Raw genomic sequence first — 24,688 nt, forward strand, 5'->3', positions numbered from 1 at the left:
TCTAACAATGCTTGGACCACCTTTGCTTTTAGAGGGGCTTGCCCAGATTTGGTGATGATCATTAATTGACCATCAGTAAGTATTCAAGCAGCTAGAGAGGTGGTTACAGAGTTTGGAATTGCACCAGCACTCACACTGTCAGCATTAACTGTTTTGTGGCAATTTAGCTGATCTTAATAAAAGATTATTACTCAACTGTGGCTTTTGGATTTATTTATGTTTTAATTGACTACCATGACAACAGTAGTTTCCAGGTTATTATGACTGCAGAGACAGATGTCTTATCCAACAGTCAGATTATTGACTGGGATTCCATTCAAAACTCACATAACCCATTTTAAAACACCTGCCCTAGTTGCCAGTTCATTTCCAGGCCTAATTAAAGGTGCCCATGCTAATGTTTAAAGCATTAAATGACTTTGGCTGCAAATACCCCAGACCACCTTCTTCCCTACAGACCCTCAAGGGTGTTAACATCAGCAGCGAGGGGACCTCTTTGTAGTTGCACCATTCTCTAAAGCTTGTGTGTGGCCCTGGGGAGGGCATTCTCTGTGGGTGTAGCAGAATGAGAGATTGCATTTGAGGAACTCCATGGAGGTAAGAGGAGAAGGGAGATAGATTATAGTGTCAGGGACTGGCAGGACGCTGACAAGTGTGCACTGGGGAAGAAGGGCTGGAGTCTTGACTCTGGAGAGCGAGTCAGTGATTTGTGGGGAACTGTACTAGCCAGGAGGCATGAACCAAAGGCAGGGGACACTTCAAAGGTGGAGGGTGGAGCACAGAATGGGTCAGAAGAAAAGGAAGAGCCAAATTACGGTAGTGAAGGGCCATGTGCTTCCCCAGCCTCTCTTGCACCACTGTCTCCCAGAACCAGGAGGGGACTGAAAAGGGATGAGCAGTGGAAGTTGCCACATGGGCGTAATCTCCGGCTGCATGTGTGCAGCGCTTCAATGAGAGGTACCTAAACTGGTGGAGGAGTGGCAATTGCTGCATACAATACCAACCTGGGAATAGCTGCCTAGACACAAGATTGGTATCCAGAGCTGTAGAAACACTGTTATCTTTGAGAATAAAGAGTTAACTATCAGCCGTGTACATTCCTTGGCTAGTAAGGGGCCCTAGGCAATATGGCCAATGCTAAGGGAGGATGTATGTTGCAGCCCAGCATCATCTGAAGGGCACTAGATTAGCTAGTCCTGCCTTAGTCCATTGCTTCAGGAAGAATTCATCAACTGCTGTAGTGGGCAATACAATCTACTTCATCTCATAATCTTCCCAGGTTAACCTCCTTAAACTGGTTCCTATGCCAATACTCTATCTCGAGTGGGGAATGTGCAACCTCCCAGCTGTTGCCAGACTACAACTCCCATCATCCATGGCCTCTGGTCATGCTGAATGGGGCTGATGAAAGTTGCTAGTTCGGCAACATCTGTAGGGCCATAGGTGCTCCCCACTCCTGCTCTATTTGCTGCCACTTATTTGAAGAAGGTCCAAAGAGATGCAGCTCAAACAACAGCATGCTGGATAGCAGCTTCTTCTGAGGCTGGCTTCTGAATCCAAGTGTGGGTTCAAAAATCCCAGGATACTCTGAGCCCAACAGAAAGGATCAATGAGCCACAGGAGACGTGAGTGAGGTCCACAAGTATTTTACAAATGCTGAACAATTTTGTGTGCAGGAGGAAAAATGAAAAGTATGCAAGAACACCACAGGCATTGTTGGCTTCCAACTTTAATTCAATTTGAAGATGCTTACGGCTTTACATTTAGGGTGAAAACCTACAATTACATACACCTGTAGTATGGCCTTGCGAAGCATGAGCAGGAAATCAGAAACCGGCATTCTATTCCTTCCGGCAAATCGTGAATTGTTCCAGTGCAACGAACAATCATACATTTTATATTTCATTGGTCTTCATTAACGTGTCCTTGGGATGCATTAATTTTCTCCTTTCAGGGTAGACGCCAATTCACCAGTTTCTTTTAGTTCCTGGAAACAGAAAAAAGGGGAGGAAGCATTCAGAAGCTGGTGTCACCAAAAGAACTCTAGTTAGCCTGTAATTCAGCTTCCCTCAACCTGGTGCCCTCAAGACTCCAACTCCCATTACCCCTAATCAAGCGATTTTGTTGTTTTGCATGCAGCTACATTACTGCATATCTAACAAGAGGACAGTGAGATACCCAAAAACTTCTGTTGCTTTAGACGTTGGTCATCTATGGACCTACCAGTCCCACAACTGGTAACCATCTCTCTGGTAGAAGCCAGGAGACCAGAGAAGAGACTGCAGAAGACAATTACAGTTGCCCCAGCTGCAGCAGTGAGCAGTCACCCCTGCAGACTCCTTAGAATGGGGCAGGCGTAGCAGATGAGGCAGGTGTCAGCTGTCTGACAGACGGACCACAGGGCAAGCGCATGGCAGAAGGGCATCTCTGTCACCTTTAGCTAGCTCTAGAATGAGGCTTTGCTCAGTATACATCCTCTCTCTTAACGTGCTCTCTAGAATCTGGGCAAGCGTGATGAGCAGGGAGAGATTTGTTATCTTTCTCAACATGGAAAGCACACCATGTTAATCCGAGTTTGCACAGTGCCAAGGAATGGCTGCCACCAAAAGTATTGGCCCAATGCCTCTTCCTCGTGGCATTTAGCAAAACAGAACAAGCAGGATGCCATCATTGTTTTAGGTATTTCTACTGCTGGGAATTGGGGAGGGAAGAGTGAAGCAAACAGTTTTGGTCTTAGCTATGCTTTGAAAAAGCAAAGTGTCGCCATTCCTTTGGACCAGGTTACCTGGTTTCTCCTCTTTAAGAGCCCCTTCTCAAAATGCACCACCAAGTGAAGTGAAGCAGAGCCCACCCCACTGAGAAATAGCCTCCCAAGAAAAGCTCACCTGCTGCCTTCTTTATGGTCTTTTTGGTTCCAGGTAAATGACTTTTTCTTTATTTTTCTTTAGGATTTTTTTAGACCAGTGGCTCAAAGAAAATTCTCCATGTGGTGTGCAAGTCCACTTATATGTAAAATATGACTAAAACACACCAGCTAAATAAAAATAAATATATATAAAACCATCATTATGGTTGGTTTGTCATGGTGGTTGTTCTATGTTTATGGTATATAAATTTAGTATAAATATATTATACCATAAATTTATTTATTTATTAATGTTTTCAAATATGTTGTTACTTGGAGGCCTCTGGGTAACAACGGACTAACAAGTCCAATAGATGATTATTATTAACATATAACACCAATAAAATGTTTAAAATGAACAATTTATTCTCCCAGGCTTTTAGAAGCTGTCATCTTAAAATCTAAACTTTTATTCCACTGCCCGTATAGTGTATTTTAAATTATACTGAGAATTTGGTTTTAGGCCTTTCTCTACCAGAACTTTTATGTTTCAAATGTTTTTATGATTTTTTTTGGTATTCTTCTTACTAAGAAGTTTTTTTGGGGACTTAGATCTATTATTCGGCAGGCAAATGCCAGAAATAAAAAATAAAAAATATAATCTTAGTAAGGTCAACAGAAAAAGCTTGGGCAGGTTAATAGATTAAAAATAGGTTCTTTAACTGGGCATAATAAAATAGATTTCTTTATGTACTTTTTATTAACAGTTATATTTGGGGGGGGGGAATGAGAGAATGATGCTGACCTCGAAAAACATCTAAAATAACTAAACTTAACTTTAAACAACATTTTGTCAACTTCAATTTATTCAATGCCCTTTAAAAAGGCAGATTAACATGACTAATTTCCCCATCTCTATAAAAATTATATAAAAAGAACCCTTTAATGCACTACGAGAAATAAATGTGTGGGTTTTTTTAAAAAAAAATGGATACATGAGCAACGTAATACCAACTTCTTTTTAAAACCTAATGAGATTTATTGATTCTGTCTTCCCGGGAGTTACAGTGCCTATGGTATTGGCTATAAAACATTCAAGACAAGAAAAGGCTCAAGAGTATTTGGGTTTAGAAGCCTGCGCTTATTCTGTTGCACACACACACAAAAATATATATCAGAAGATGCAGTTAACAAATGCAGATCTATTTTTGTTGCTTAGGGCCTTTTCAAGAAAGCACACAATAAAGCCTTACCTTTTCTCAGGAATGAGAGACAGTTTGCTAGGCAAAATGTCATCACCTTACTCAAGAAAACACAACGTCAAAAAACTAAAACTGAGAACCAAATGAAAAGCTGTAAATGCACCCACAGGGGCGAAATGGTTCTTACAGGAAGGTAAGTGACTGCTGTCAAGAAAATACATTTCAGTGCTGCACTAGCAGGCAACTTAGTTGCACACTGGAGATTTAGGGCTCCTTTCACCAATATATTAAGCTAATGATGAGAGTCACAGGAAAAACCAACTAAGTCACTCAGTCTCAAAACAAAAAAAGGATCAGAAAAAGGGGTGTGTGTGGATGTGTGTGTGTGTGTGTGTGTGTGTGTGTGTGTGTGTGTGTGTCATCTCACCACGGCTGAACAAAGGGGAGAGATGCTCAAACAAGGAATAAGAAAACTCAAAATGCAGAGAAAACGCAGAGATAGATCAGTCTAGAGGTAGCTGGGCAGGGAGGAATGCATAATAATAGAGAGATTTAAATTGGAAATTTAAACGCTGCCCTTCCGATGGGTTTGCATTGTGTAGGGCACCTTACAACAATAATAAAAAAATCACATAGCATTTATGGCTGCTGTGTTAAAACCTCTGAACAACTAGGATTGTTTCTAAAGGATGTAAAAAAGGCACCAACCAAGGCAGGTTAAATGTTTGCCAGAATAAAAATGCTTTTTTGACCTGCCGGCAAAAAAAATAGGGGGACGGTGGGGTTCAACTGATCTCACAGAGCAAGATAATGAATGGCTGCTAGCCACAGTGGACTGTGTCTTTACATCCATTGTCAGAGACAGCAAGCATCTGAATATTAGTTGATGGGAATCACAGGTGGGGCAAGTGCTGCTGCAGTGAGGTTCTGATGAGGGCTTCTCACTGGCATCCGGTTAGCCACAGTCAGAACAGGATGATGGGATAGATGGGCCCTTGGCTTGATCCATCAGGCCTCTCCTTATGTTCTGGGTGCAACTAGTTATGGCTGTGATCTCAACCCAACTGACCAGGGCTCAGCCACAGCTACGACACAAGAGAAAGGAGCAGGTAAGCATGATATGGAAATTGATGGTTCTTTGGGGATCCTGGACCAAGACATGATTTTATTGGCTAATGACTCTTCAAAGTGATGGTGTTTGCTGTTTAGGGATGTAAGAAGGAAACACCACCAGTTCGAAGAGCGACTAACAATAAAAACATGTCCAATATAAATGAGAACAAAATTTAGGAAGACCTTTTTTTAAGAATGAAGATTACACACACCTGCCAACTATTAGGTCTTTGCTTACCTTCACAATATCCAGGCCTCCGACGAGTTCCCCTTTCACATACAACTGGGGGTAGGTTGGCCAGTTTGAATACTTTTTTAATCCTTGCCGCACCTAAAGAGAATAAATGCTTGGTCAGCCTTCCACGGTGCAGTTTTTAAAGATGACGACAGGAAAAGTGCAAGCAAACAACGTACCTCTTCATCCTCCAATATATCAAACGTTTCATAATCAACACTAAAAAAAAAGAATAATATAGGGTTTTATTATACAGGCTAGGAATATTCACTCAGCTACTCTAATTTCTATCGCTTATTTATCAGTGTAAACGTGATCCCAGCGACTGTATTTCAAGAGTAAAATGCAAGACGTTGCAATACTGTAGTGATATATTTGTTTATTTAGAGAATTTGTAGCCCACCCTTCGGCCAAAAGGGCTCCCAGAGTGGCTTACATTACAATCAATTAAAACAAGACAGTCCCTGCCCACAATACTCACAATTTTAAAGAAAAACGACACACAAGGGAAAGGGGACAGGGAGGGAAGAGGAAAAATATACTATATATTTGGTGAAATATCCTAATAAAAGAGAGAAATATTTACTGAAGACTAGCAGATAATCTATACAGGCCAATCCATTTATGCAAATGGAAGTTAACTGGGCAAGGAATAGCTCAGTTGGTAGAGCACGAGACTCTTAATCTCAAGGTCGTGGTTTCGAGCCCCACGTTGGGCAAAAGATTCCTGCATTGCAGGAGGTTGGACTAGATGACCCTCGTGGTCCCTTCCAACTCTATGATTCTATTATTTTATGGTTCTATGACATAGGTCAGCTCCACCATTTGCAGATGTTGTGGGGGAGAGGCTGAGGGGAAGGCTAGAGGTGAACCAAAGGGAGACCCTGATCACCTAACACTAACATGCAACATGTTCCTAAGATCAGCTTCTGTAGAGGCACACTGCAAAGCAGCCAAGGTAGCACCTCTCAGGCAAAAGGAAGCATTTCCTCACACAGTTCAGAGGTGCTACGACATTTGCTATTACAATATTGTAGTAATAGCCACCAACTTGGATGGTTTAAAAAGGGGTTATGGATGTGTCTTGGTGGCTGGGGCAGTACCTCCAGTATCAGAAACACTGTGCCACTGAATACAGACTATTGCGAATGGAGACTGCTGCTGTGCTGAGGTGCTGCTTGTGGACTTTTCAAAGGTTTCTGGTTGACCACTGAGAGAACAGAATGCTGGAAGAGACGGCCCTTTCGTCTGATCTAGCAGCACTGTTCCTATATATCTGTGCTCTTACTTTAAGAACAGATTCAAGGCAGAAAAATATTTACATACCCGGTACCGTTTAGAATTTCTAGAATTTGCTTGCTGAATCCACACTTTGCCATCTGCAATAAGAAAAAACAACTCTGACGTGCATTATGTTCCAGTGCATGTATGTGGCATGTAGCAATCCCAAGTAAGTGTCTGAAGCACATTGATACACAACATTTTTATTTTCCACCTTCGCTACACCAAGGATGAGGAACCTGTGGCTCTCAAGATGTTGTACTGGGACGATTGCTGGCCACGCTAGATGGAGCTAATGGAAACTGAGGTCAGTGTGGCGGAGTGTAGTGGTTAGAGTGTTGGACTAGGACCTGGGAGAGCAGGGTTCACATCCCCACTTGGCCATGACTTTGGGCCAGTCACCGCCTCTCAGCCTACCCTGCTTCACCGGGTTGTTGTGGGGATTAAATGGATAACCATGTACACCACCTTGAAAGGGGTTTCACACCCCTGCACTTCATCATCAGAAACCGAAACATGTGGCTACTTTACCAGCTCCTTAGGAATTCTCAGGGAATGAATTATATTTGCCATCAACATCTGCTCGAGCAAAAATTTCCCATAGCAACCCATTCCTCATATTGCATAATTAGGGCTGCGCTTTTTGCAGCTGTCACAATGACGACGCAGTTGCCAGTGCCCCTCATGGTTCACACGGACTGTGGTTGTACAGTGGTGCCCCGCAAGACGAATGCCTCGCAAGACGAAAAACCCGCTAGACGAAAGGGTTTTCCGTTTTTCGAGGCGCTTCACAAGACGAATTTCCCTATGGGCTTGCTTCGGAAGACGAAAACGTCTTGCGAGTCTTGTGAGTTTTTTCCCTTTCCCCCCCCTTTTTCTAAGCCGCTAATAGCGCTAATCCGCCAAGCCGCTAATAGGGATGCTTCGCAAGACGAAAAAACCGCTAGACGAAGAGACTCGCGGAACGGATTATTTTCGTCTTGCGAGGCACCACTGTATACCCATGTACACATCTATATATGACCACGCAGGGAAGTTAGAAGTGAACTGTCCCATTCTACCCTCTGAGCTAAGGTGTCAGGAGAAGAGGAAAAAGAGATTGTTCTGTTGTGGCACCCCATTGGTGGAACCTGGTGCCAACACTGTTATCATTTCAGCCCCAGGCAAAGGTATCTTTATGGCTCCTAAGCCTTTAATGTATTATTTTAACATGCTGTTAAAACATATCCTTTTTTAAAACCTTCAATGTTTTCGTGCTCTAGAAATTGCTCTAGAAAACCGTGCTGAAGGAGTGAAATTAAGTATTTTCTTCATTCCCTACTTGCAGCAGCTGTTGGCTTGCTGTGTAGAGATGAAAACCCCACGCCACCCACATATGATCACTACATTACCTCCATTATCAGAGGGAGTATGGTTCTGAGCAGGCGTCTGGTTGGCCGCCTTGAGAACAGAATGCTGGACTAGATGAAACGTCTTCCAATCCAGCAGGGCTCAACTTGTGTTCTTACGTTTATGATCTTTCACAGCCAGGTGCACTCCAGATGTTTTAAAATGACAGCTCCCATCATCCCCAACTACTGGCTACACTGGCTTGGGTTTATAGGAGCTATACTCCAAAACATCTGGATGCTACTAGGCTGGGGACAGCTGGCCTAAAGGATTTTAAGCGCTAAAAGCATTTCCAAGAGCCTTACCTGCTTATTTCCTTTCATAAAGAGCATCACAGAAGCTTTGTTTATCAGGTCTTTAAGCCTAAAACAAGAGGCAGAGGGAAATACAGATAAAGTAGAACAGTCTTAAAGGATTTTTTACCTGGGTAAAAAAAGGCGAAAGAGGAATTTAGCCTAAAAAATTGTCTGGTTTAAGAGCCACAGTGCTCCAGTTAATAATAATCATAATAATTGTAACAGTCGTTGTTATGATTATCACTATCATTATTGGCTGCCCCTCTGACTGTGTTGCACCACAATAAAACATCAAACATTAAAAACTTCCCTTCCCAGGGCTGCCTTCAGATGTCTTCTAAGGGTTGCATAGTTACTTATATCCTTGACATCTGATGGAAGGGTTGTTCCACAGGGTGGGTGCCACTACCGAGAAGGCCCTCTGCCTGGTTCCCTGTAACTTCACGTTTCACAGTGAGGGAACCACCAGAAGGCCTTCAGAGCTGGACCTAAGTGTCTGGGCAGAATGATGGGGGTGGAGATGCTCCTTCAGGTACAGAGGGCCGAGGCCGTTTAGGGCTTTAAAGTTCAGCACCAACACTTTGAATTGTGCTTAGAAAGGTACTGGGAGCCAATGTAGTGGGAACCAATGTTAAACAGTCCCGGAGGCCATTCCCAGTCACCAGTCTAGCAGACATAGGCTGGATTAGTTGTAGTTTCCGAGTCCCCAACAAGGTTATTGTGTATTCTGCTTGACCTGTTGCCTGCTTTCCTCCCAACGTTTTATTTCTAACCAAGTTTCACAACTAGACTAGTGGAATCAGTGTGCAATTGCCACCGTCGGGATTCAGGAATCCCCACACACCTAGATCACTTTGGGTTGCATATTATTGGAAGTCTAAGACCAGTTTGGACAAAGTCAGGAATTTGCCCTATTATTGGGGAGAAGCAGAGGGCTGGATTGCACTCTGTGTAAATTGCAAGGGATTGGCTGGAGTTGAGAGGCATGCTGGTACAGGATGAGACAATTTAACAAAAAATAAAATATCCCCAGTTTTACCCCTTTGCTTTTGGGGCTGAAGGTGACCCAAAAAAAGGTGAGGTGGCAGCAAATATCAGGTAGCAAGATCTGGCTGGCAGCTCTACAGGGCTGTTGTGCAGCAGATGGGCAAGGAAAATGAAGGTGAATGAAAACCATAAGGCACAGAATTCTGTGTACTACACACAGTAATCCTACACAGCAATAATTTTAACGGGGATATCACTAATGGAATATGTGATTTTCCTTCGCAATATTTTTTTTAAAAGAGGTAAAATGTATCATACCTGTCTTCTATTTTATGTGCCTTTGGACAGGTTGTCTCCAGCTCTCCAGAAGCCTCAAGCTCCTGAAAAGAAAATTATTTCAAACTCATAAACCAAACACTATTTTAAAATTACGTTACTGAAAATGCAGATCTTTTGTTTTCTTACCTTAACAATGTCCAGCCCGCCTATAAGTTCCCCAGCTACATATAACTGTGGGTAAGTAGGCCAGCTGGAGTAGGTTTTCAGGCCCTGACGTACTTCTTCATCAGAAAATATATCAAAGCTGCTATACGCAATGTTATGTTTGTTAAGAATCTCCACTATTTGTCTGCTGAAGCCTGGAGGTTACGGAGAAAAGAAAAAGAAAAGCACAGACCTTAACAAGGCTTTAATTTTACCCAAAACTGTGGTCTAGTGTCTACATTACAGCTTATATTAACGTGTTGCTGCCCCCACAAAAAAGGTAAATCTCAAAGGAAGACAATGTTTATACAAATTGCATACCCTAGCAAAAACTACAGAGCTGAGTTTACAGAGCTTGTCCTGCTGCTTGCTCTGTTTTGAAGTGTGTTGTCCAGTTTAGGCAAAATCAAACCCAAATGCACATGCAGATAAATGTAATGCTTTGATCCAACCAAGGCTCTTATTTTAATATTTAGGTAGATATATTTACAACATAATGAATATTGCTTCAATCCCCTTTTTAAAAAAACCACTTTCAAGAATGCAGATTCAACTTATAGGGAGTTGGCATTAGTCCTATCAGCTTAAATAGAATTAATTTCCAAATAAATCATACAGTTCAATTTCTGAACAAAATCTACCTTTTTTAACTATAATATGAAATTTTGATATTTGAACTGTTTGAAGCACTGCATGTCCCAAATCTGTAAGTCTGCACAATTTTTCTCCACATAGAAATATTTCAACCACACAAATTTCAGAAAAACAACGTTAACCTAACTCCTTAATTAGCAACTTGCATAAATATCAGTGTAATAAACCTGCATAAATATCAGTTTTGAAACCACAACCCATATCAAGTTTGGCATATTTTTCTGCTGTTTTAAAATCCTTTCCTAAAGAAAAATTATCTTCCTCAGACAACTAAATATCCAGTATATAAATTAAAGTAGCTCTACCTGGTGAGACCTGAAACACCTCACACCAATTTTCAAAAGGTTCTAATAAATGGGATTTAAAGCAACAAATTTTAAAAAGTTTCAGGCACATACAGACAAAAGGAACCTTTACATGATTTTCCATCTCACAAATTCATCCATTACTTTTGATATGTGCTGTAGCTCCAGGTCTCCATGATCTGCATTTTGAGCCATGAGCAAGTAGCATTTATTTATATGGCATCTAAGTTGCTTTTCTTCCACAACTGAAGCATTAAGTTCTTGTACAGCCTGGAGTGAAACAAGAATCCTGAATTCCACTTCCCCCCCACTACCACCAACCCGCCATTCATCTGGGAGTTCATTAGTAAACAGCTACAGGCTGATTGCTGATGGTTATTCTGCTGCCAATATATTAACTTGTTTCTACTGTAAGAGGCTGAGAGAAGGAGAGAGAAAGAGAGCGCTTCATTTTAGCTGTAGGCAACTCCATGCAGACGAGAAAGATTGATTGGTGGCGGTTCATTTTTAAGGGTTAAAGTAGCAGACTGGAAATGTTATGCTTAGGGATAAAGTGCCAACACTGCTTTATTCCCATAACAAAAGGTTTAGGCTGACTTTCTGAGCAAACACCATCTGAGCAACGCAAGAGCTAATGAAAGCGCCGCTGAAGTGCGCGTACGTGAACACACAGGCCGCTTGAAGAGTGGTGCGGACGCTGCGCTGCCAGTGATAGGAAGCTAAGTACAATTATAATACTAATGATGTAAGCAAGCAACAAGCCCGTGAGCACAGAGCCAAGGGGATAGACCTCATTTAACATTATTATGAATTGGCTTTCCGTAGGAAGTGGCGAAATGCAGGACATAACAAGGATTTCTGATTCCACACCAAGATCCAATTACGTTCCGTTGCAATCGACAACCTGCTATTAGTATGAAAATTAGCCTGGACACCATCCATCAGGAACCTCTTCTGCACAAGATGCGGTGTGCAGAAGCTCCTGGCTGAGCCGCTCCTGGGCCTGAAGCTGTATTGCAAGCCGAGGGGGCTGAACTCCAGTAAAAGGCCAAGGGGCTGCTTTCTTACCCTAAGCCTGGGGCCACTCAGCTGTGGCACTCTGTACATTATCGGACTACAACACCCAGAGCCTCGGACAGTGCTGGCTACGGCTGACAGGGCCCCAGCAACATGGGGGCCACCATAGGTTAGCCCCTTCCCACCATCCCTACAGCTAGTCCCCTCCGTTGTCAACACAGCTGTCCTAGCAGTCCACTTGCTTACTATTGTGTTAGCTGTGTTAGTTGTGGCACATATTATGAACGGCATTGGCTAGTGAGGTGTGTATGGATATATAGCCCAGTCAAGACAAATGTCTCTCTAAGCCCAAGGTGGGGGGAACTATATATATTCAATTTATTATAGAACAGCAAAGGAGAGCAGCAATGTTATCTTCAGCCTTAGTACTTTGCCCTAATTCTGATTCTCCCAGATTACATGCAAATCACACCAGCTTTTGAAACTTGCTGCCCACTGCAACCAGCAATTGCCCTCAAAAGACCACTGAGATAGTGAAATATATCTACCTTGCTAGAGACACACTCTCCTCCCACGCCCCTGGACTGGTGGACTTGCAGGCTGCACTGCGTTAACACATCGCAAATAGCTCAGCTTCTCCCTCTTATATGCATACGGTGCATGTGCAGCCGGTACCAAACCGCATAAGCACAGTATCGCACTGTGGTGCTTACGTATGCACCATGTCACATGAAAGCATCTGTACATGGGAAATATTAAAGCTCTCCATAGAGCCATATTAAGATGCAAGCTTCAAACCTGAAGCCACTGCTCCATCTGCAACCCCATACAGTAGGGTGAATTTTTATGTCTCAGAGCGAAGGGGGGAACCTAACTAGGGCATTGTTTGCATTCTGAAAATTCAATGACAACTTCAGCAAGATGATGCCCTTGCCTTGCTGGGACTCTGTTTGCTTATAAGCTTGTGGGGACTGAACCAAAAAATGTATAATGAGTTACCAGGGCCTAGGAATCCATTTGTCATACCTTGATCTCCATTTAGTTCATTTTTCTTTTATAAAGTGGTATATGAACATTATTGGTAATGAAAAGATAGTACATTCCATAATTAGAGCCATTTCCAGAAGAAAAAGAAAAAGAAGATTCAGTAATTGAATTGGCTCAAGGAATCAAAAATTTTATTCTTGGGTTATACCACCTAAATGTCAATGTGTCCTTTAACAAAATCACTAACCCGACAGGTTCAGTGATGGAATGTCAATTAATTTTCACCAATGGATGTTAACAAGAAGTGATTCTGAAATGTTTTCTTATAGGCTGCTAACTGACATCCCTAAACAAATGCTTACGCTATGTCTCTTATGGTATGTATTGCTCAGACTGATGCTTGTGCAATGGACCTCAGTGATCCACCTTGAGTTTCTGAGGGCAACTACTCTGTCACTTGACCCTGAAAATCTGCTGCTTGCTTAAAACATCTCCCTCTGCATGGTTTTAAGACATGTCCTGTTCTACTCTCCTTTTAATTTCATTGTTCAATCAGCACACAGCTATTCTTACAGAGCAACATGGTGCATGCGAGGATCTCTGCACACTGACAAATAGATTGTTGAAGGGGAGGAGGCAGAAAACAGAAAAAGTTAGAACTGGACCCAAGCACAAAAAAAGTTTGAGAACAGTGCTCTGGCTTGATGACTGTGGCTTTAAGCCTCAACTCATTCAGGCAATACAGCTGTGTGGACATGGCTGGACTTGGGCTGCTAGGTGCCCTGGACACAGTGGAAACCTATATTTGCATCACCATTATTCTCCATCCATCTCCATTCCAACTCCACTCTAAGGCCCTAAACCTCTGGCCTAACCAACTGTTGATCTAGCAACCATATTCTACTTTTCGGAACCTAACAAGATGGTGGGCCAATACAAAGGCTATAGTGTGGCTGCAGCTAATGGGGTGCAAGGCAGCCTTGAAGGGGAGCAGCACTATCCCAATCAACTTATCCCCTCTGGAGCCTAGGACAACAGTTCCATTTGTCGCAAAGGGTGGACCAACAATGGTGACAAGAATAGCAGCCACTCAGATAGAAAGAGTAAGATATAATATCATTAGATACTCCTTAGGTATCTAGCCCTGCTGAATAAAATAGAAATTCAAGACAATTCCTACCACAACGAGGCTCCTGAGGTGTTCCCTTCATAAACAGCATGCAAGGTGCAGCATTTGTCAGTTTCTGGAGTCGCACATTCAGGTCTTCTTTCACATTGTCATTAGAGCCAGGCGGAATGGTCGAGCTGGAGGCGTGGCGCTGGACTTTCTTGGTCAGTTCTGGTGCATGAGCACCGTCTAATCGGTCAATTTTTTGGGAATTCTACCAACAGAGAACAGCAGTTTGGGCAAACATTATGAACTTCACAAGCACAGTCTTTAAAAAGCTACTGGAATTTGAACACACATTCTCTCTCTCTCTCGCTAGACCATATACAAGCGTTATTTTGTAGGATTCAAGTCAAAGCAGGTTAAAAGCCCCCAGAGAAATCCACTGAGTGCTACTGGTGTACAATCTCATTTCTATAGGGCTAACACAACTGAAGGGAGCACACACATGGCCAGAACGTGTAGTAGGTTAACTAACCCAAGCTCTGCGCTTGGTGAATGGAATTTTGTTAGAACTTGCTTTAACAACAATATCATTACCTGCCAAAAGGATTTTGGACGGATCACCACAACGAGCTTAAGAACCAATCAATAGTCATCTCCACATCACTATCCAACAGTGTTAAAAGGTTTCAAATTCAGGAACTGCCTGGTGATGCAGAATGTATTTCTCAAAAAAATGTTTCTGCAAGTTACAGCGTAGGGTAGCTTCAAATTTTTTGAAATAGGCCTTCACCACATGGCTAAGACGAATGCAATTCCCAGCATTCCTAAATTAATCAAATGTTACCTCTGAACAAAGTATCACACCAGCACTGAGAACAGAGAACATCATAAGCATCCATGGAAGTAAGCAAGCTAAAAAAAGGCTTACCTTAAAAAACAAGAATGTTGGGACTGAAGTAATTTCATATTTTTCAGACACTTCGGGAACCGCTTCAGCTTCCAGCTTAAAAACAAACAAACATAAAACATCTTTTGTTTTCAAGCTCTTATTTATAGTTTAGATTGTGCTGGCTGATCTTGTCTACACTGTTCTTTTAGTCATGTTAAATGTTTAAAAAGGATTTCAGTGCAAAAGTTTGTGACACATTTGCATTTAAATGAAACTCACAGGGAAGGCTTGTCATCCACTGAGCCTGCAGTGTCAAAACAGGTTCAGAGGTTTTTATTTTGTTGCACATTTCAAAAGATGCCTGGAGGCTGTGAATAAAAATTTTGGTGCACTAGTGACCTAGTAAATTTTCAATCATATGCAGCTACTACTATATTGAAATCCATAAATCACTGACCCCAGTTATGTCATGATTACAGTGCTTATTTTCTGCCCACAGCAATTCTTGCTGTTTGCTCTATTGACTAATTTCAAGAGGCAGTACATCATGACTGACATTTGCAGCCTTCTGCAAATTATGAAGCAAAAAAGGAGTATTTCTTTAATAAACGATTGATGCCTGCTAAATTTTTGTTTTTAACTCTTGCAAGACTGCTAGATATTAGTATACTACTGACCTGAAACCTAAACAGATCATCATACAAAATTGTAGAAAATGCAAATATCAAATACATTTCCATTTACAGACACAGGAGACACATATGATCCAACTATAAAGGCCTATATGACTGCTGGGAAACGGGAGGCAGACAGGGTACTTTGCTTAAGAGCACATTAATTCTGGCATGTGATATACATGTGTGAATGCCTGAAATATTGGTGAATGTTGACATTAGCATGTGAATGCCGATATCCCCAATGAGTTTTGTGGATATCCTAAAACAGATATCTTTTAAACACAGTATTCACTGGGGTTTCTGAGCTGGGGAAGGGTCACAGCTCATCTGATTTCCCTGCTAGATCAAGGGTCTGACTCAGTGTAAGGCAGCTTTCTATGTTCCTATGCCCTTAGAACAGAGGCTCTCTTTGGGAGGACGTATGCTTCTGCATACCCGTTACTGGAAAATGCAGGGGGTGAGAGTGCTATTGCGCTCAGCTCTTGGCTTCTAGGCTCCCCATAGGCATCTAGCTGACCACTGTGAGAACAGGAAGCTGGTCTAGATGTGTGACTGGCTCTTCTCATGTTCTTCATTGTTGGAGATTCACAGCATTTGGGAGGCCTATCAACATTTAAGCTGTCTTAAACCAAGTGAATTTCATGTCACGCATACATGGCGATTTGTAAGTGGAAACAGCAAGATGGAATGAGCTACTTGAACTTTAAAGAAAACCCGGTGACTATCTGTTGTGAAGATAAAGGGTAATGAGACATTAGGGGTAAAGAGAGATAAATTAGGAGACCAAAGTCACATTGACATCTTGCACTTTATCCTGAAACTACAAAAAATCAGTACACGTCGATGCAAATTTTCAATACTGTGGTACATCAGGTTAAGTACTTAATTTGTTCCAGAGGTCCGTACTTAACCTGAAACTGTTCTTAACCTGAAGCACTTTACCTAATGGGGCCTCCTGCTGCTGCAGTGCGGCCGGAGCACGATTTCTGTTCTCATCCTGAAGCAAAGTTCTTAACCTGAAGTAATATTTCTGGGTTAGCGGGCTCTGTAACCTGAAGCGTATGTAACCTGAAGTGTATGTAACCCGAGGTACCACTGTAAAGCGTATTACTTAAGGTGCAATAAAACAAAGAAAACAACCTTGACTGTGGAAAGATAGCAATTCCAGCTAATTTTTTATGTTTGTATGATCAGGATCAATTTCCCACCCTTCTGTTGTTAGGTCATAAAGCTTTAATATTTCCTACTATTAGGGAAATGGAACATTATTGTGCAGGTTTTCCTGTGCCTAGCCATTTGACTCTTACGGTAAGCATCTCTGCTTATTTCAGTGGCACCTAGAGGTGACTCAAGTGTCCAGGTGCTCATGACAAACTCCATCCCAACATAACTGAATCAACTCAGTATATAAGTGGGATCAATGTTTGAAAGCTCCTCAACAACAACATCTTAGGTACGGTTCTCTGTGGTGGCAGCCTTTAAGTGATGGAATTCCTTCTCTCCAGAAGTTCATTATACAGTTTTCAGCAAATGCTGAAGATGCACCTCTTCACCCTGGCTTTGAAACTTGGTGTGCATTTTCAGGATGCGGGTGGCGCTGTCATCTAAACCACTGAGCCTAGGACTTGCCAATCGGAAGGTCGGAAGTTCGAATCCCCGTGATGGGGTGAGCGCCCGTTGCTCAGTCCCTGCTCCTGCCAACCTAGCAGTTCAAAAGCACGTCAAAGTGCAAGTAGATAAATAGGTACCGCTCCGGCGGGAAGGTAAACGGCGTTTCCATGCGCTGCTCTGGTTTCACCAGAAGCGGCTTAGTCATGCTGGCCACATGACCCAGAAAAACTGTCTTCGGACAAATGTCGGCTCCCTCGGCCAGTAAAGCAAGATGAGCACCACAACCCCAGAGTCGTTCACGACTGGATCTAACTGTCAGGGGTCCTTTACCTTTACTATTCTTGTGATTGAAATTTGTTTTCATTGTTTTCAATACTGAATTTTAAATTGTTGTAACACGACCTGCTGGTGGAGGGCAGGCAGTAAATTTAACAACAGCAGCAAGAAGGCAGACTTTTATTTATGTTTTTTTGCCCTCACTTTGTTTAGGACTACTTGTGGTGTGGTTTCTATAGTATTTTAATGCATTTTTTAAAAAAACAAAAGAACTCTTACTACAATAAAAGGTTACATGCCACAGATGTAGCTAGCCATTCTGAGGTGGCAGAGCTACAGAAGGCAAATCAGCTACATCTCTGGCAAACAAGGACAATAAGCTTTCTTTTCTCTTTTCTGTTTAGCATAATTGATGTTGTACTTTCATGTTTCATCTTTCCTCACTGTAACTCACTGAAAGCCCCATCTATTTTCAGTTAATCGCTACCACGCAAACGTATTAATTTTATAATTAATTTGACTTCAGGCAATACCATTATAGACTTGCACAATGATGGGACTTTACTTACTGTAGCTAACTGTTACCAATAGTGACTTAACGACACATTACTCAACTACAAGAACTACTAGTACAATAATGCAGAGTTCTGTTCCATACCATACATCAAGACCAAAGCTGTTTGGCTGAAACACTGCGGTCACAGCTATTTATGTTCTAAGTGTCATGGTGGGGCATCTTAATGGCCCAGTTCACACAACACATTACACCACAGTTAAAAATGACCTGTAGTTTAATATAAACACACCTTGTGCTAGTGTGCACTGCTGGAAATATTTAATTCCACTACTTTCCTGTTCCTGCTGATGCCACACCGCCAGGAGACAAATCACAAGAAGCAGGCCAAGAGCAAATCTTGGGTACCGCTGGTGGTTTTGCTTGGAAAGAAATAAGCCATGAGTCTTGAGTTCAGATTGCAAAACAGTCCGGACCTTTGCTTGTTTCCCAGCAGAGAAGTAGGAACTTCTCAGCAACATACACATTCCCACAGTTTGTTTTTAACTACGGTTTCGATGTGACATGTAAACTGGGCCAATATCAATTTCTGGGCGTAATCTATCATTATTATTGTTTATTGCATTTGTATCCCAACTATTTCTCCAATGAGACTGGAGTGTTATACATGGCTCTCCCCCTCCTCATTTAAAGCCCACAACAATCCTGTGAGGTACATTAGGCTGAGAGGTGATGACTGGCCCAAGGTCACCCAGTGAAGTTCATAGCTGACTAGGGATTTGAACCCTGGGTCTTCCCTTTGAATGGCACTAACAGTTCAACCACTGTAAGATTTTCATATGGCACAAAGCACTGTGAGGAGTTGGTGGACAAGCAAATCAACTGGTCATACACAGGGACAAGCTTGTGTCTCACATTAGTTGAAGTCAACTACGAGGAAGCAGGCCAGTGACACAGTTGCTCAGGACAACCCTTAACGAGGTATCTTGCAAAGATATTTCCATGAGCAGAGGGGTTGGGGTTAATTAATAGGGTAGGCCACATGGCAATTGACACCTCATCATGGTTTGAGGAATTCCTAAAGCATGGAGCTGAGGAATACTGACATAAAAGTTTAATGTTTGTTTTTCAGCACGATAGGGGTGTTTTAATCCAAACTACTAATGAAGGGTTGATGAACAGCACTTGTAACTAGCACATTTTTCTTTTCCTACCTACCAGAGTGCTGGTTCTGGGACATACAAGTATTATTACACAAATCCAGATTTCAATCTACCATAGGAAGACAGCCACCATACATAATTATGCAAACCCAAAAACTTACGTATCTTTGTTAGGTGAAATCAGTAGCTAAAACACAAATTAAGAGAATATCTATTTACCCAACCAGCAGCATCTAATCACACAAGTGGGGGGGACTTTTTAAAAGAGTAGTATTACTCTCTTAAATCCCTCAGATAAGAAGATCAGGATTTAGTCAATTGCATTACAGGAAAAAAAGCTACTGGGAGTTGTATTAAAAGTGCTAGCTCAAGTAACTAAATGAGAAAAAAAAGAGTATTAGCATTACAGCTGGATACTTTTTGGATGGCTATTTAATGTCAACATTTTGAATACCAAGCCTCTTAGACCTGCTTGCACCCTCAGATCTTAGCCATAGACTACTTATGTCTCACCAGACCTCTTTCTATCAGCTTTCCTTATTACAGAACACTACCTCCTGTTTTTATACTGATGCTTGCAAACAACCACTGAGTCCACGCTTTCACCAGAAAGTAAGCGCCATCTCAGCGTTTTCTAAGGCAACCAAAGACCACAGCATTGAAGTAAGGAGAGGTTCTCTCCCTCCTCACATACTGTGGAGATTTCTCCTCTCCCCATCATCCATACCACCATCAGCATCAAGGCACAGGCCCCACTTTCCAGGTCCAGATTTGCTTTCCACATCTAGTAGGAGCTTCGATCACAGGGCATAAGTGTGTGTGTGTGTGTGTGTGTGTGTGTGTGTGTGTGTGCAGCTCAGAGTATGGTATTGATAAGACCAAGGGTACAGGTTCGACCCCCGTGTGGGGCAGCTGCATATTCCTGCATTGCAGGGGGTTGGACTAGTTAATCCTCAGGGTCCCTTCCAACTCTACAAGTCTATAATTCTATGCATGCACCTCCCCATTGAAAATACATTTCTTTCAATCACCTCCCACTGACTTTCATGAGATAATTTTACAGACTGTGGCATTTCCTAGGCTGCTAAGCATTGCCCCTACTCTCGACGCTGTCACCAATTAGCTTTAATAAGTTATTGTAGTTTTAAAGTAAGGGAATAGAAGAGTCTATGACACTTACAGTGGTACCTCAAAGTTAAGAACTTAATTTGTTCTGGAGGTCTGTTCTTAACCTGAAACTGTTCTTAACATGAGGTACCACTTTAGCTAATGGGGCCTCCCACTGCCGCCGCCACGCGATTTCTGTTCTCATCCTGAAGCAAAGTTCTTAACCTGAGGTACTAGTTCTGGGTTAGCGGAGTCTGTAACCTGAAGTGTCTGTAAACTGAGGTACCACTGTACTACTAAGGAAAGAGAATAGCAAGGCAATTGCAAAGCCACAATAGACCCAAGTTGCCAAGTTCCAAGGTTTTAAGCAATGGAGGAGCAGCTAGAGTAGTTACGCTTCCACCTTTTCCCAGTATGCACACAGCAAGCATTCATGTTAAATCAAAAGCAGATAACACAATGTCAGTTCAACTTACTTTCACAAATGCAACCTGTAGATGCTCCTTTGCTAGCTCAGCCATGACATTGTTCATTTGAACACACTGAGGAGCCCATGGGGCCCAAAAATGAACCACCACTAAAGACCTGTGATGAAATAAACAGGGAAAACAGAGAGGTCAGATGCCAGCAAAACAATGTAAAATAAAAGCAATCAGAGTCACGGCGAAAGGTTCTAGCTTTAATCACTAGTTATCTCACATGAAAAGATCTCGGGAAGAGGACAGAAAAGGGATCTCTCTGCCTGAGACCTTGGAGAACCACTTCCAGTCAAAATTGAGATTAGTTGGCCAAACAGACCAGCGATCTGACTCCATGGCTGCATTTAGATTGTTCTCTGTCAGCTTAAAAAGCCAAGATATGTACAAGCTGTGTGCACATCTTCCTTTACACAAGCAAGCAGAGACAGGGAGGAAGTTTTCTGTTAACCAGAAGCTGGAAACTATAGTTAGCTGCCTCTGATTGCATTAGAATGTTTTAAGACAATTTCAAACCATGGCTTAATACCCTGGCTTTGGAACAAAGCCGTTAACCATAGTTTCCTGGTTCAGACAAAATGGGAAACTAGGGTGAACTGAAAAGTTACTGGTTTGCTCACCTCTGCTACAATGGGAGAAGACAGTTGGTACACAGCCACAAGGATTGCTCATATCACAGTATATGGCAAACCAATGGTCCCCGTGGCTTGCCTTCTGGTTCTACTCAAGGCAGTGATCCAAATTCAACTCTCACTCACTGCCACATATCCCATTTACATATTCCAGGTATTTTACAACCATGATGTGTTGCCCCTCAGTGGGAGATTGCATAGCGAAGACTTCCAAAATAGCAATTCCCTGTAGAACCACACTAGAAGGTACAAACTGAACCTGTTAATTCACCTCACGTTAATCCATTATACCCCATCATCATTCCATGGGATGGATAAATAACAGTCCTATAGAGGTTCCACAGAGAAAAGTTGGTAACAACTAGGGCTTTCTTTTCCAACACTCTTGGTCTTTTTCACAGGTCATGCTAGCAGAAATCCATAGTGTTTTTAAATCCCCTTTTTTTGAGAAAGAGAAATCCCAATCACAGGGCGGGGGCATCTTTCCCTCCTGGTTGGGTGTGCAAATCTCTCCAATACATGTGTATCAACCTTGTGTTTTAAACACTAGTCTCATAGCCACAGGCAAACCAGAAATACATGATGGCAAGTGGTTTGAGCTGGCAGAACAGCAACCTAGCAATCTAGCCCTCCACTGTACTCAGCACACAAAGGAAGCCAGCTGCAGAACTTTTATCTCACCTTTATTACTCAGCAGGATAGTAAAAAAGGGGCGACATTCTAATACTATAAAGTTGTAGCCTGCAAAGACACTCATACAGCAGGAAAAGTGTGCAGATCCCTTTAAAAAAAAGTACCAGCACTTAAGTCTGGTGCAGTGTCATTTATGTGATCTGACCTGCTCCTTAACTTCTGTCCTGTGGGGGAGCCAAGACCATGCTCCCGCCCCCGCCCCCATACACACGTGTCCTCAAGAGGCGCTTTTATATTTCACACGATTATGGACTGGACCCTATAAGCGCACACTTCTAGGAAGTAAAACTGCGCACAAAGTAAGCCTACTTTAGGCGTCTTACTCAGAAGGACTACGGCGGCGTTGAGCACGACCCCCGAAGCCCGTCTACTCAGAAGTAAGACTTTCAAGCCTCCTTTATCCCCACACAGGAGAAGAACTCTTGCCACCCTTCAACCTTCTCGATCGTGAGAAGGGTAAGGGGAGGGCACAAGGCGGGATAATGATGGCTGAACTCCTAGCAACGCTGGCTGGAGAGAAAGCCCCCATTCGGCTCAGCGGCCCAAAACGTCGGAATGGACACCCGCATCAAGTGAACGTGTGAATACGGAGCGGCGGCCTGGCAGCGGGCGCTGCTGCTGCTGCTGCTGCACCCGCTTTCGGCTGCGGTTGTTTGCCAGCCTCGGAGCCGAGCTTGGAAGCCGGGGGAGGCAGCGGCGGCAGCAACAACGTACCTTCCCGGCTGCTGCAGCAGATCGCGGAACTGGTCGGCGGACGCCGCTTCTGCCAGAGCTGCCGCTCCTCCTTCCGCCGCCATGGCTGGTGCTGATCTCCGCGCCGCCGCCAAGCGAGGGAGGGAGGGAGGGAGGGATGGGGACTGGGAGGTGCTAAACGCACTGGTCGCCTACTAGCCTATCGCCTCCGCTAAGGCGGCCTCACTGCGCATGCTCTAGGGTTGTTGTTGTTTTGTTTTTTTCCCCCTCACTCGCCGATTCAGCCTCGGGAACGCTTGCTGAAATCTCGCGCATGCGGCTTAGTGAGAAATGAAGCCCTGCGGTTCCAAAGCGGCCTGCCCACAACTCTTATGCAGGTGTAGCCAACGCGCCTTGTTCTTGAGGCAGTGCATAGCTTAGAGGCAAATGCCACTAAAACTTTACTGGGACTTTTAATGTTGGTGCACGGGATCTATCCATGTTTGCAGTTGTGTGCACACACCCACACCCAGCCAGTCTGAAGAACGTAGGAAACTGTCCAACACCGACTCAGATCTTGGTCCACCTAGACCAAATGCAATGGAGAACACGCTGTGCAGGCAGCTCCTATATGAATTGATGGGTACAGTACATCCATTCCACTGTTCAGGATTTTATAATAACGTTGCTTGTGACAGAGAGTGAATGATGTTTCCACTTTCTGTGTCATGGAAGTAACTTGACCATAATTTCACTCCCTGAAGCCCAGTGGCGTAGCGTGGGGGGTGCAGAGGGGGCCGGCCACACCGGCCACAACATCTGGGGGTTAGGGTTAGGGGGCACAAATCCACGGGTTAGGGGGCGCAAATTACTTGCCTTGCCCCGGATGCTGACAACTCACGCTACGCCACTGCTGAAGCCTATTCCCGCCCCCACCACACCACCCTGCCCTCCTACAAACTAATGGGTCCACTACTTCGTATGGGGGTGTGGGGCAAGTAAGAAACTTTAAGGTTAAATTAGAAAGTGAGAGACAGGGCATCTCCTGGCCTCAATACACAGAGACATACAATTGCCTTCTTTGTAGCATTTCCTGGTCATTCCGATATCTAGTCCTGTTTGCAATACCGTACTGTACCAAATTTCATTTTTCTAGCTAATGCAGAAGTACTGGTAGCTTGACTACAGTATTTGGGATGCACCAATAGCCCCTCACCCCCCATTTTGAAAGGATTGTTGTGCAAGAGTCCATTATTATTATTACTATTTGGACACCTTCAAAACATGTACCACAAATTTCAGCACCCCAGCTAATTGGGACATACTTAACAATTTTATACTCCTTTCAGTAAGGCTTTAAGCTATTGTAAATATTACCCAAAAAAATGCATACAGTCAAACCTCCTTTTCAAACTTACTCATAAGTATGCCTGCTATATCCAATATAAACTGCACCTCAATCCTATGCATAACACAGAAATAAGTGACACTGATTTCAGTCACTTCCAAGGTAAGCATGTACAAGTCTGTAAACCCCGTATTTACATGAAAGTGGGACTTCCTGCCTTTCAAGATAACCTCCATAGGGTTGAGCTGAAAGAATACAACTGTGTAGTTTGATCCTATGTTCAGCATAACATGGCTGTGTTGTTTAGGGGAATGAAGATACAATTCTGTTCTTCCTGCCATTTGTGATGAGTAAAAGGTCCAATGCTTTGTAAAAGAAGAGTAGAGACTTAATATTAGCTCCTGCTCAAGCACAGGCAAGTTGACTGTCTTGAACATAAAAACCAACAAAGAAGCTTTCTCAACATGGAAGTGCAGTTTTGAGATGAGTTTCACTTGTTGAATTTGCTTAGCATGCATCTGTTAAAATTATAAGAGCCTTGAGGGAAAGGGGAGGGGTAATGTTGTTTAGAAATACAACTCACCTAAACTCATCCCTCAGAAGCACAACCACTCCCATTTGATTGAAATAAGCTTAAATCTACTCAAGTGTAAGCAATCCTGTTTTAGTGGCTGAAAGCAATTTGTAGCAATAAACTTCAGTTAAATCCAAGGATTCCGAAG

The 24,688-nt window shown here is 42.9% G+C and overlaps 1 protein-coding gene across 1 annotated transcript; it reads right to left on the reverse strand.

The window, feature by feature from the left end:
• Positions 1-1,713: 1,713 nt before the first annotated feature.
• GLRX3 (glutaredoxin 3) lies at positions 1,714-22,811 on the reverse strand. The gene is made up of 11 exons (XM_081863325.1): positions 22,661-22,811; positions 20,622-20,730; positions 14,837-14,911; positions 13,975-14,176; positions 9,814-9,986; positions 9,667-9,728; positions 8,371-8,428; positions 6,722-6,774; positions 5,575-5,614; positions 5,399-5,491; positions 1,714-1,987 (listed from the first exon to the last, which is right to left on the reverse strand). The coding sequence occupies exons 1-11, from the start codon at positions 22,741-22,743 to the stop codon at positions 1,937-1,939; spliced, it is 999 nt and encodes a 332-aa protein (XP_081719451.1). The 5' UTR covers positions 22,744-22,811; the 3' UTR covers positions 1,714-1,936.
• Positions 22,812-24,688: the final 1,877 nt, after the last annotated feature.

This window comes from Podarcis erhardii (assembly GCF_964252035.2).
Source record: "Podarcis erhardii genome assembly, chromosome: 5".
NCBI classification, from domain to species: Eukaryota; Metazoa; Chordata; class Lepidosauria; order Squamata; family Lacertidae; genus Podarcis; species Podarcis erhardii.

Coding starts and splice junctions, on each gene's coding strand:
- GLRX3 (XM_081863325.1), bottom strand. CDS start 22,743: ATGGCGGCGGAAGGAGGAGCGGCAGCTCTGGCAGAAGCGGCGTCCGCC. Junction 14,912..20,621: donor TACAGGTTGCATTTGTGAAA/GTAAGTTGAACT, acceptor TTTGTTTTTAAG/CTGGAAGCTGAAGCGGTTCC. Junction 5,615..6,721: donor GAAATTCTAAACGGTACCGG/GTATGTAAATAT, acceptor CTTTTTTTTTAG/TGTTGATTATGAAACGTTTG.